At 43.6% G+C, this 13,963-nt stretch overlaps 1 protein-coding gene across 1 annotated transcript in view; it reads left to right on the top strand.

Moving 5' to 3' along the window:
* The first annotated feature begins 9,209 nt into the window (after positions 1–9,209).
* The window catches only part of DERL1 (derlin 1), a 29,243-nt gene continuing 24,489 nt past the window's right edge, over positions 9,210–13,963 (top strand). The window contains exon 1 of the mRNA XM_059165704.1: positions 9,210–9,601. Coding sequence (XP_059021687.1) covers positions 9,449–9,601 — 153 coding nt within the window. The 5' untranslated portion in view covers positions 9,210–9,448. The remainder of the gene's footprint in view (positions 9,602–13,963) is intronic.

The raw sequence follows: 13,963 nt of genomic DNA on the forward strand, positions 1-13,963 counted from the left end.
GCTTTTTCGGTTCCAGTGCCTTGCCAGTCAAGCATATCCATGTTTGCACATTACATCTGTGGCATCAGCAACAACGTCCCATGACTAAAGGAGTTTGCATAGCCAGCTTCCACGAAACACCTTGAATTACTTTTCCTCCAAGTCTTCTGGCTTACAGGTGCTCTTTGCTTTCGCCAGGTAAGCTATTTTGTTCCACTCCTCATGGTATTAAGACGACACTTGCCCTCTCCCTGCAAAGGAGGTCCTCATTCACTAGTTCGATAAATATCCGTGGTGCTCCTGTGTGGGCAAAGGCTGTTCTGGGCGCTGGGGAATGGCTGTGAATGAGACAAAAATGGCCCTTAGCCGGGACTTGCATTCTGGTTGAGAAGACAGAGAAAGATTGAGAAAATAATTTATATCACGTCAGGCAATGAAAAGTGAATAATTTTTTGAAGATTTTATTTGTTAGAGAGAGAGAGAGACAGAGACAACGTGAGGGGGGAGGGACAGAGGGAGAAACAGACTCCCTGCTGAGCAGGGTGTTGGGACTTGATCCCAGGCTCAATCCCAGGACTCTCAGCCGACAGAGCCCCCCATGCACCCCGAAGTGAAGACACATTTAAGCAGGGTAAAGGGCTGAGCAGGAAGGGCACGACGACACCTGGGTTGAGGTGTGCAAGGAAGTCACTGCTGGCCGGTATTGTCTGAGCAGATAGCTGAGCGCCGTGCAGGAAGGAGACACAAAGACAGGTTTTTGGCAGCGTACTCTCTGCTCTGTGGAAGACATATATATTGGCTTCCCAGGGCTGCTGTAACAAAGTATTGCAAACGGGCTGGCTTAAAACTGTGAAATTTATTCTCAGACAGCTCCAGGGGCTAGAAGTCCAGAAGCAAAGCATTGGCAGGGTTGGTTCCTTCTGGAGGCTCTGAGGGACAGTCCGGTCCATGCTTCTCTCCTAGGTCCTGGTCCGGGTGGGCAATCCTGGGCTTACACACGTGCCACTCCAGTCTCTGCCCTTGTCTTCCCATAGCCCTCTCCCCCTACATTTCCTCTTTCTGTAAGTATAGCAAGTCATTGCTAATCCAGTGGACAGACTCACCCTCATCTAGTATGATCTCATTTAAATGTGGTTACACCTGCAAATACTATTTTCAGATAACATCACATTCACAGGTACCGGGGTTTAGGATTTTAATACATCTATTTGGGGAACGTATTTCAGCTTCTAACATGATTGTTTGGGGTTATCACAATGACTAAGGGCGCAACAGGAGTTTAGGAAAGGGGTCAGGGAGGCTAGGCAGACATCCTACAGTGTACAAAATGGTCCTGCATCCTTCTGAACGTTTCCAACGTATTCCTGTTAAGTGAAAATCCTGTTAGTAATATATGAACCAGAACCTGATTCTGTTTTAAATGGAAACATAAAGAATATTTACAGGGACTTAGTATGCTCCAAATTCTCCCAGAATGCAGCTACTGGACTCACTGAGATGATTGTATTTGTTCTTTTTTGTTTGGTTTCATTTTTTAAATTTTAATGTATTTGACATGTACCATTGTTTAAATTTATGGTGCATATACTTACTGTTTCCAATGTGTATGTGTGTACAATTTCCTCTGTCTTACATAAAAAATGGCATATTATATATAAACTATTTGCAGTTTATTTTTTTTCACTTACTAAGGTATCCTGAAAATCACTCTGTATGTATTCATAGAGATCTTCCTTATTCTTTCAAATCAATCTGATGTTTGAATGTACAAAAGTCTGCAACCTATCTCCTTTGTATGGGCACTTGGGTCCTTTCCAATATGTTGCAATTATAAAAACACAATAAATAACCTGGTATCTGACTTTTGTACAGTTTGTTTATTTGTTTGTTTTTTGGTACTCTTCCAGCTTTATTTTCAGGGTAAGTTACTAAAATTGCCATTGTTATGTTAAAGGGTAAATGTATATGTGTTTCTATTCTTGAGGGATTATACTATTTTTTTTTTTCCAACCTGCTAGGTGAAAAATAGTTATCTCAGTATGGTTTAAAGTTGCATTTCTCTTATTATGAGAAAAGTTGAATATCTTTTAAAATGCTTCAGGATAATCTATTTTCTGGTTAATTATCTGTGCATTTTGCCCATTTCTCTATTGGGTTTTGGTCTTTTTTCCTCTCATTTTTAAATAAGTTTTTTTAAACGTAATCTCTACACCCAGCATAGGGCTGGACCTCACAACCGTGAGATCAAGTGTCTCACACCTTACAGACTGAGCCAGTGAGGTACTCCTCCCTCAATTTTTTTTTAAACTAGTTCTTCATATATTTGGAGGTAGTAGTCTTTTACCTGTAATAAATCTTGAAACTATTTTCTCCCACTTTGTCATTTACCTTTTGACTTGGTGACTTTCTTGTCATGCAAATAAATTTTATTTTTACATAGCTCAATCTGGTCAGACTGCTATTTTATTACATATGAATTTTGATGTCTTTTCTTTATTCAGAACTTTCCCAACAGTTGTCATCTATTACGCATAATCGTGTAACCAGTGCCGGGCTGTGGTGATGTTTGAGTTACAAACACGACACGTGGGTATCTGTCTGCGTTTGTAGCTTTTTGGTCACATTACTCAGTCTAGACCAGACTATTGCATTACATCTGCTAATGTAGTTGTGCCTGGGAATTAATATATTAGAATGCATATTATAGTATAAATTATTTTCCTTTTTATCATTTATGACAAGTAAGCATTAGAGTTATTCTATTGGAACTATAATTCGTGACTGATGGTTTCATTTGGGGAGCTAATATTTGTTTTAGAAGAGGGTATTTGGTCTGATAGGGTTCAGCACTCCTCCTCTAGGGGAAGCATGTTTCCAGCTATGGGTCCAGCAAACATGTGTGCTGTCTTGGCTTTTCCAGGGCAGGGAACTCAAATGAGGCTGGAACGATGTGACAAGGGAAGACGTGGGAGGAATGAGTCACAGAAGTAACCAGGGTTCAGATCATCGAGCACCTTGAAGGTCATGGGAAGAGCTTTTCATCACACTTAGAATAAAATTCAGCAGAGCTTTGAGCAAGGGAGTGGCAGGAGCTGATTTAGGCTCCTGTGTGAGAACGCAGAGGACACCCTGGAGGGCCGGGGCATCCATCAGGAGTCCACGGAGGAAGCCCAGGTGCTAAGGGATAGGAGGTCAGGATGGAGGGTAGTCCAGGGGAGGTGTTGCAAAGCAGTTGGTTTGGGGATATATTTTGAAGCTGGAGAAACCTGGATTCACTCGTGAAATTTATTCAGTCTTCTTCTTTTTTTTTTTTTTTAAGATTTCATTTATTTATTATTTTAAAAAGATTTTTATTTATTTATTTGACAGAGATCTCAAGTAGGCAGAGAGGCAGGCAGAGAGAAAGGAGGAAGCAGGCTCCCCTCTGAGCAGAAAGCCCAATGCGGGGCTCGATCCCAGGACCCTGAGATCATGACCTGAGCTTAAGGCAGAGGCTTAACCCACCCACTTAAGCCACTCAGGTGCCCCAGATTTATTCAGTTTTGCATGAAGAGTTATACAAGCCAGTTTTTCCACTTCAAGGAGCGTATACTCTAGAGGATGAGACCCTTACCCTACAGACACAGAAACAATTATAAAACAATATGCTGAGGGCAATGATGGTGATTTGTGTGGTGTTCTCGGATGTGGAGGAAGTGGGGAAGCGCTAACATAGGCAGGGGGATGGTGACGAGAAGTGGGGGAGGGGGCTAGGGACAATTTCTAAAATGAATAATTGATCCCTTCAGTGAGTATTTCTTGAGCACCTACTAGGTACTAGGCACAGTTGTAGGCACTGGAGATACAGAAGCGAACAAAAGAAGCATCTTATCCCTGTGGAACTCACAGCTAGAAGTCACAAACTGAGATCTTTTTTGGTGGAAGCAATCAATACTTGTTAGTGCGTATGGAACACAATTTATTGATGTTGTAAAACTATATATAGTCATAAGATTCTGGAAGGCCATTCCCTTGAGGCATCTGAAATGTTTTCCGATGGAAAGAAAAGGGAAGAGGAGGAGGGTTTTGGCTGGAGTGGGAGGGAGGGCCAGTAGGGCTGGACTGACTTTTCAAAACAGACCCTAAATTCAGAACCTGCCCTTGCTGGTACCCTGATCTTGAACTTCTAGCCTTCAGAATTGTGAGGTAAAAATTTCCATTGTTTGTAACCACCCAGACTAGAGTACTCTGTTGGCTGGCTGAATTAAAGAGTACAACCTTGGGCTCTGCGTAGACCTGGTTTTAAGTCTTATGTTTGCACTTGCTAGCAAGTGGCAAGTTACTTCACTTTTCTGAGGCTGTTTCTTCAATTACAAATAAGAATAAAAGTACCTAGAAGCGTTGAAATTTTCTTTCTTTTTTTTTTTTTTTTAAGATTTTATTTATTTATTTTAGAGAGAGAGCCAGTGAGAGCGGGAGAGGCAGAAGGAGAGAGTATCTCAAGCTGACTCCATACTGAGCCCAGAGCCTGACATGGGGCTCGGTCCTAGGACCCTGAGATCTTGATCTGACTGAGCTGAAGCCAAGAGTCAGATGATTAACTGACTGTGCCACCCGGGCCCCCCAGGTTGAGATGTTCTTGTGAAGACTTATTAAGCCCATACCCATAAAGTGTCAAATTATTAATACTCAACACATATTATTAGTAAAAAGAAAAGGAAGCTAGCTATTAGTATACAAAACATACATGTGAAGATGTTCAAGCTGTATTTAACAGCTTTGACAACGGTCAAAGGATCATGCTACACCACTAGCAGGGTATTATTTAGTCATTACAATGATAGTTATGAATATGAAAGGGATTATTTTTTCCCAAATACTTCCGCATAAACTCTGGTCCGGCCAGCCTGGTTTACTCGTCCAAAAAAACATTAAGTGCCTCTCACTTGCTGGCCCACTGTGTTAGTTACTAGAGTAAAACTAGTATGTGTGAGATGTTTTGGAGTTTATAAAGAACTTTGACATTTGTCAGTGACATTGTCACTGAAGTCTAGCAAAGCGGTTCAAAGATGGACTCAGACTTGCACTGGAATCACCAGGCATTGTTATGAGACCTTGGATGAGTTAGATGAGGTCTGTTTCTCAGTTTCTGTAACAGTAATAATTCTATACCTGCCTGTGGGGTTAGTGTACCCATGAAGGGAGACAGTACTTGGGAACCTCAAGCCTGGAGTTTGGTAAACAGCAGCCTCTCAATTCAAACAGACAAACAACAAACAACTTTGATGTAGCGGCAGATAATACTATTACAATTATTAGGGACTTGCCCATGGTCCCGTAGGATCAGTGAAGGTCATACAGTCAGCAAAGGACAGAGGCAGGACTGGAATCCAGATTCATTCTTTTATGGTTGTAGAAGCTGACTTTATTTAGTACATAAGCACATACATACATGCGCACACCTGCACATCAAAATAACACATGTGAAATGCTTTAATGGTGTTTAGTAACTGCCTTGTCCCCCAGCCCGGTGTGCCAAACTCTTTAAAGCTTCCCAGACTTATGACTAAAAATATAGGACCGGTCCTGCCAGGTATGACAGATAAATGATTATTCTTGCCATAGCTTCACCTGTAAGATGGGGCTAATGAAATTGCCTACTAGTTCACGTAGGGATTAATTACATCTTTGCAACATGCTTTGAATTTCTCAAAGATGCCACGTGGGTTGCAGGCATCCATTAGGATGGTGTTCCTGTATGACTGTTGTGACCGCCCCTGTCTGTCAGCATCACTCAGTGCCAAGCTTCGGAGCTAGGCAATATTGTGCTCGTAATTGTTGGTCTCCCCCACCAGCTTTTTAAACTCCTTTTTAAAGAGAAACAATTGGAAATACACTTTAACACAGCAGGAAAGACAGTTACGGTCATCTTTTCTACCTCTCAATCTTAAGTTTTTGACATTGAACCTGTTCCTTTCTGAACAAACCTCCTTTCTACATATTTCGAAAATTAATTTTAAAATACATAGTACATATAGTTGGGACATTTAAAAGGTATCAAGGGGGCGCCTGGGTGGTTCAATGGGTTAAAGCCTCTCCTCTGCCTTGGGCTCAGGTCATGATCCCGGGGTCCTGGGATCGAGCCCCGAATTCGGGCTCTCTGCTCAGCAGGGAGCCTGCTCCCCCCACCCCGCCTGCCTCTCTGCCTACTTGTGATCTCTGTCAAATAAGTAAATAAAATCTTTAAAAAAAATAAAAGGTATAAAAGAATATGCAGTAAAATGTCTCTTTCCTACTCTTGTCTCCCAGCCTTTGAGTTTCCCTTCCCAGAGGTAACTGCTGTTCCAAGCAAATACCATGTGTATATTGTGTGTGTGCTTTCTGTACAATACAACCATGTCATGGCATAGTGTCTACATTGTACTGTAACTCTCGTGTCCTTATTGCTATATTATTAGAGATCATTCCATTTTGGGGTGTAGGAAGTTATTGTTTTCCAGTAAAGGTTGATAGTATTTGAGCATAGGGACAAACCATAGTTTAATCAGTTTCTTATTGATGGATAATCAGATATTTCCAATCTCTTGTGCACTTAAGAAAACAAAAAGTTGGGAGTCTATCTAAAGCTTCAATTCCTAGAAATGCGTTTCAATATTGCTAAAGTGCTTGCTAGAGAGGCTATACCAATGTATATTCTCATCAATAATTCATAAGAACGCCTATTTCCCCCATGCTTCCACAATGTTTCCTAGAACTTACCTAATCATTATCTGCATGTTTTAAAATGATAACTTGTGGGGCACCTGGGTGGCTCAGTGGGTTAAGCCGCTGCCTTCGGCTCAGGTCATGATCTAGGGTCCTGGGATCGAGTCCCGCATCGGGCTCTCTGCTCAGCAGGGAGCCTGCTTCCCTCTCTCTCTCTCTGCCTGCCTCTCCATCTACTTGTGATTTCTCTCTGTCAAATAAGTAAATAAAATCTTTAAAAAAAAATAAAATAAAATGATAACTTGTGTTAATGACAGTAACACTGGGACTTCCTTACAAGGTAAGCAATTAAAGTCTAGAGCAAGCTGTTTGGGAACATTGGGGAAGTCCTCTATTTAAGATAGCTAAGAATAAGCCACCTTTTTCTTGCCCAGAATAGTTTATCACAATATATAGTGATTTTACAGAGAGAAACAGAAAAATCCTGAATGTCCATCTAGTCTGACGGTTCTCAAAGAATGGTCTGCAGATAACTTGGATCAGAATCACATGGTGGGAAAGGATAGGGTTTTGAAAATGCAGATTTCTATTTCTAAAAGTGATACGCTTTCACTGAAAAACATTTCGAAAAGAGAATAGTAATAATGTTGATGTTCCTTTAAGGCCTAGACATGAATTTATCTCATTTGAATCTTAACAACAATCCTATGAATGCAGTACTATTGTTCTCCCTTCTCCCATTTTACAGATGAGGAAACTGAGGCACAGCAAGATTGTAATTTTTACAATTTCATCAGAGAAACCTTCCTTGGCTTTCCACAAAAGCTAGATAACCCATTTTCTCTTATTGTACCTTGGATACAATGGGTAGTTGGGAGGTGCAGAGAATGAATCTCAGGCAGTATCTTCAAATATGTTATTTATACAATGCTCTGGCTTTTATTGTATATCAAAATTATGTTCTAAGGTTGTACTAATTTATATTCCTACCAGCTTTGTATAAATGATGAGTTTTCTCATATATTCACTACGCTTGATATCCATTAGTTCCCCAAATGTTATATGTTTTTATCAGACTGTGGAATACTTAGTGCCCTTTTATTGTGTACAAACTGTTTTTTGCTAATGGACATCAGGGATGTTGTGCTAAGAAATTCTAAAATAATATATTGTTCAAAAACTGTGTACTGTATGTACATAGTACATAGTACATACAGTACTATGTACTGTATGGTGTCTAACATAACATAATAAAAAAAATAAAATCCATTGTTGAACACACTTTGCTGTTTGAAATTTTATTGGTATAGATGGAAAATTCCATTCTCCCCCGACAGATCTGAACTATATGGGTCATTCTAACACGTGATTTTCAATCTAGGTGCAAATCCTTCCATAAGGAAAGGTCTGATCTGAAAGGTCAGACCCAATAGTCCACATTTATCCTAAATTTGAGATTTCAAAGGAAAGAGGACCTCTGGTCTGCTTCTCAGCTCAGGCCTAGGCTTGATGTTAACACTTTTACACACAGCACTGCTTTGCTTTGAACCCACCAAAACACTGCTTCATTTAAGTTTTACCAAAATTTTACTTCACCCACTCTTTTGATTGATGAGATGGTCCAGGTTCCTCTAGAGTGCTGTGCCCCCTTCTGCAGCAAATAAAGCTAATTCTGGACTACAGATGTGTTCCTAGTGGTTTTTATTGGATGGCTTAATCAAATTTTTTTTTTTTTTTTAGTGTAATCAAACTTAAACTGCAGGACCTACATCTGAAAACAACAGGAAAAGTTCTATCTTCCTATCTTTTTACAGATTCTTTTAAGAATAGGACGGATTCTCTTCTACTTGTAATTTAAAATCCTACTTGATAGTTAAGATCATTTCTACCTTCAGCCCCTCCAACATTCGAAGCTGGTTGGAGCGGCTGTTTTCTCGGCGTGGAAAACTCCCCAGTTCTTTGCCTGGGGCGGTAGTGGGGTAGCGGGGGTGGTTCAGCTCAAAGGTCACCTCACCGAAGAAGTTCTCCCTGATCATTCTCATCTAAAGTAGCTATCTTTTCCACAGTCCCCTGCTCCCACCCCGCCACTCCTATTTTATTATATTCTTTACTTTTTTTCACTCGCTGAAATTACCGTATTCACTTATTTAGCAGTTGTCTATCCTCATTAGAATGTAAGCTCCAGGAGAGAAGGTACCGCGACAGCTGCGATAGTCGCAGGATCCCCGGGGCCTGGGACTCACCTCACACTTGCTAAGGCCCCCGCACAGACATTTGTCGAATGAATGCAAGAACAAACGAGGAAGAGTGTGATGGTCCTCCTTCCTTTTTAAACACCGCCCGAGAAGACCCACCTGGATTACAAACCCGGCTTGAACTAAGTAGCAGGCGTTCAGCTTCGCCATTGGTTGGAGTATTTGCCGTTGCCCCTAGCAACCACTGTTCCCCACCAGTCGTGTCTTCGCCTCTTATGGCCCCGCCCCCATGGCCCCGCCCCCGAACCGCCGAGCTTTTCAACCCAGCGGCAAAAATCCGTGCTTGCCCTTTAAGCGGCGGGACTTCTGGTCAACGTCTTCCGTGGCCGCCGGAAGGGGAAGTTTGCCTTCGAACGCTCCCTCGCTCGTCCGAATTCGGTGGCGCCACGTCCGCCCATCTACGCCTTCTTATCCGCGGCTTGGGCGGCTTCCGCTTCGACACCTTCCACTCGCGGAGCGGGCCGGGTCCTGAGGGGCCAGGGACGGGAAGTGGGACGGTTGTGCCTTTTCTGGCCACTTAAAAGGCGAAGATGTCGGACATCGGGGACTGGTTCAGGAGCATCCCGGCCATCACGCGCTATTGGTTCGCCGCCACTGTCGCGGTGCCCTTGGTTGGGAAACTCGGTCTCATCAGCCCGGCCTACTTCTTCCTCTGGCCCGAAGCCTTCCTCTATCGCTTCCAGGTACTGACCGGCGACGAGCAGAGTGGAGACTGCAGGTCCCAGGAGGCCTGTCGGCTGCGGAGCGTACACCGGCATGTTGCGGGCGCGCGGTGCCTGGTGGGATTTGTAGTGCGACCGCTCCAGCGGTTTAGGGCGGGTCCTGTGGTTGGGGGGCGGGGTGAAGGCGAAGGGGTCCGGAGCGCTATAGCCAGGATGGCTGGAGCAGTGGGTTTGGCCTGGTAAAAAGGAACTGATTTCGCCCCTCTAAGATTATGCTCCCCGCCCTCTGCATTCAGAGAAGGAGGCAGCGGGAAGGTAATTCTCTGATAGTTGTTAATCTTTTGGGCGCCGGTGATTAGCAGCTTGAGTCCGCCCGGAGCAGGTACCCTCTGACCTTGCTCTGCCACCCACGTGGGTGCCATGTGGTTGTCAACTACTCAACATCCAGTTCTTCTTGTATTAATGGAGCACCTCCCCCCCCCCCCCCCCGCCTTTGTGGGAGTAGTTTGAAGTCAGATGCAAGAGTTGTTTGTCTGCATTTCATCCAGTCCGTACCTGGTATGTGGCATGGAATAGAATGTATGAAGGACTAAGTAAAGAGTAAATTGGTCCAGAAATAGAAGGCCTCGTTATTTGTTTAAGTATGAAGGAAACTGTCCAGAGTATTTCTGGCAAGAGAGTATTAGTTTCCCAGACATGATCCTTATTCACTGGAGTCTGTGATTTAGATCGTTAATCAGTGGCAGGTCAGATACAAAGATCTGACATTAATTTGAGCACATTAATTGACATGTGGATAACACTGTCATGTCTTCCCCCTCTTGACTGCTGTTTCTTACTCTCATTTCCTGGTTCCTCATCTTCCTGACCTTTAACTGTTGTGATGTGCCCCAGGGATCAGTTATAGGAACTTTTCTCTATACTCGCCCCAGCTGTAGGTGATCTCATTTAGCTCCGTGGCGTTAAATACATTCCATACACTTAAGACTCTCAAATACAAATAGACATATTTTCAGTCCAGATCTGCCTCCTGATTTCCAGCTGTCAGTTTGGAATTTCTCTCTCTGATGACTAATAGGCATCTCAAATTTAACATGTCCCAAACTGGATACCCTTTGTCCTTTGCTCTAGAAGTATATAGCAATTCCATTATTACAGGAGTTCAAACTAGTAGTCATAGAATCATCTTTGGCTTTTCTCTCCACATCCCACAATTTGCCAGCTAATTGTTTGCTCAATTTTACATATATATCCAGGCCCTTTTCATTCTCCATTACAAGCCATTATCATTTCAGCCCAGTTCTTTTCTCTAGACTGCTGGAGTGATCCTTTTAAAATATAAACCAAGTCCGTCAGTCCTCTGCCCTGAACCTTCCAATGTCTTCTCAACTCAGATGTGTAAAATCCAAGTCTTTTCAGTGGCCTACAAGACCCTCTACTTCTGCTCTGACTTTGTGTCCTGCCACTCTCCACCTTCCTTACACATTAGGCTCCACAGTGGAATGCTTGTTCCTTCAGCAGCCGACTCTCCTCAGGTCCTTAGCGCATGTTGTTTCTCTGAGGAAGATAACCATGATTACTTCCTTGCCTTCAAGTCTCTTCCCCAGTGCCGCCTTATTGACAAGGCGTTATGGATGCTCTACATAAAATAGTACCCGTCCTTCACGCCATCTCCCTTATCCTTAATTTTACTTGCTACATATCACCTGTTGGCATCTGTTAGTCGGCTTCCCTTCAGAAAATCAGGCTCCATGAGAACCAGACCCCTGACTTGTTTACTGCTATCTTTGTTAAACAGAATAGTGCCTGGCACATAGCATGTGCTTTCATGTTGGTTGAATGCGTGGAAATAATTGGCAACTTACTAGTGTTGGGCACTGGAGCCACAATAGTGAATAGGACAGAAAGTCCCAGCTCCCATGAAGAAAGAGAGGCGTGTGATAGAGAGTGACTTAACATCTGATGGAGAATGTTCCAGAAAGGCTTCAGAGATGATATCTGAACTGAAATCTGAATGTCAAGGAGCCAGCTTTGGGAGGATCTGGCTCTGGGGACAACTATCTAAGAAGAAGAAATAGTAAGTGGAAGGCTGAGAGGCAGGGCCTAGAAACAGAAGCAAGAGTAGTTAGCTTAGTCTAGAATCAGCTGTAGGAATGAGGATTGGTAGGTGAGGACAGAAGTAATGCGGGATCAGTACGATAAAGCAGAGATGGAAGGGTAGCCTGGACCTGGATTGCTCAAGGCTTTTGTGGCTTGGACTTTATTTTGAAATAAATAGGACTAATAAATAAATAAACCAGGAAGGCTTTGGAGCATTTTGTTTTTATTTTTATTTTTTTAAAGATTTTATTTATTTATTTGATAGACAGAGATTGCAAGTAGGCAGAGAGACAGGGAGAGAGAGAGAGGAGGAATAGGCCCCCCGCCGAGCCGAGAGCCCAATGTGGGGCTCCATCCGAGGATCACGGGATCATGCCCTGAGCTGAAGGCAGAGGCCTTAACCCGCTGAGCCACCCAGGTGCCCCACTTTGGAGCATTTTGAACAGAAGACTGACAACATTGCTTTGACTGCTCTGTGGGATGGACTTGATATGGGGAGAGGCAGGAATCAAGTTAGAAGGCGAGAGAGATGCTTTGGGCCAGGGTGGCCACGAAGATAGAAGTGGTTGGATTTGGGAGTTGAGCGGCCCAAGGTTGCTGCTGAATGGATGTGAAGTGGGAGAGGCTGAAGGCAGCAGCACTCAGAGATGTCAGTTTCCACACGGGATGGTGGAGCCCTTTACCAAGATGGGAAATGTTTAGGAAGGCGTAGGTTTGGGTGCGGGGTGTTGGTGGATAAAGAGTTCTGTGTTGGCCACGTTAAGTCTAGAGGTGCTTCTTAGGCATCCAGATGCAGAAGTTAAGTAGGCAGTTGGATGTTAAAAAATGATTTGGGCCCGCAGTCAGAATTGCACGCTGTTTTCTATTTGCTTTGGTAATTATTTGTGACCTAGTGAATGTTGTATGCTTTGTGCCTGGTGAGTGGCATGTTGGGTAATGTGTGTGCAGGAGGAGCAGTGGTTGTAAATCCTTTGGTGAGAAGGATCTGGTCAAAACGGGCTCTTTGGCCCTCCTTGCAGAGTCTCGCTCACTTGTGCAGTGAGACCAGTGAAGTAGGAAAGCCTTTCTAAGAGACCAGGTAAATGCTGACAGCGGTGACTTGGTTATCAGAATCATCACTCGTCCCAGCTCCCATGCTTTTCCCATCTCCCACACGTTGTCTCCTCTGGGCTCATCCTGAGACCAGGGAGAAGCTGCTGGGAGCAGGGACAGCGCGCTGATTGTCCACCTGTGAAAAGGCCCATGTCTGTATCTTCTTTCTGCTCCTCTGGCTCCTACCCATCCTGGACAGATGTCGCTTTCAGACCCACCTGGAGGAACTCGTTTGCAGATGAAGCCTTTGAAGGAAGAACTGCGCCTCAGAGGCAGATGTGTGACAAACAGCGCGTGTTGTGTTTTCTCTTAAAGGCTCATCTTTTCCTTAGAAGCTGAGTCTTGAACAGCTTTAAAAAAAAAAACCTGATTTAGAATTGTGGGTTCATGTTGGAAGGGATGAAAGTCGCTTCTTCTCATCTGTAGGTCTTGTCTGAGTAGCCTGTTGGTTTGGAACTGCAAAATTTCAAGTGTTCTTTTCTTAGTTTGGGTTGGAGTGTTAAGACTCACTACGCTGTTGTCCCAAATTCCTAGTCCCTCACGTTTCACAGCCATCCATCAAGTAAGTCATAATGATGAAATGTCTTCGTATGGGTCCTTGATTAACTAGGAGAGGTGGTAATTTCTTGCGGCCCGGGAGGTGTCTGAGATCGTCTCCCGGTGCTGCCGGTTGCTTTGGACGGAATCAGCTCGCCCCCTTCCGTGTGTGTTGCGTTTCCGTGTTTGCTCATTCAGCTCCCACAGGCATCCCGAGACAAGTGTCACTGCACTTGGTAGACAGCTGCGGATATGGTTTCCACTTCAGTGAGTCAAAGATAGTTCTGAGCTGTCTCGTCTAACTCCTTCGCATAGTATCTACCAAAATACACAGTTCAGTGTTTAGCAAACATTCTTGAGGGTGATTTCTTCCAAGTCAGTTATCTGCTTTCCCTTAAAATAGAATGAACATGGGATTTCAAGTAGTTGAGTCATGGTTCCCCAGGCCTGGCTCAGACCCTTACTGGTTCTCTGCCCTTAGGCAGGTTACTTATCCTTTCCGAGGCTCAATTTTGTTACCTGAAAGTGGGGATAGTTTAATACCATATGGACTCTGATCTAACTCCATTGATTATAAGGTGCTTCATCAACTAAGTACAACTTTTTGGAGGGATGGGAGAATAGAAATTCCATATATATATATAGCCACATCCT

The sequence above is a fragment of the Mustela lutreola genome, chromosome 3 (assembly GCF_030435805.1).
Source record: "Mustela lutreola isolate mMusLut2 chromosome 3, mMusLut2.pri, whole genome shotgun sequence".
Lineage (NCBI taxonomy): Eukaryota > Metazoa > Chordata > Mammalia > Carnivora > Mustelidae > Mustela > Mustela lutreola.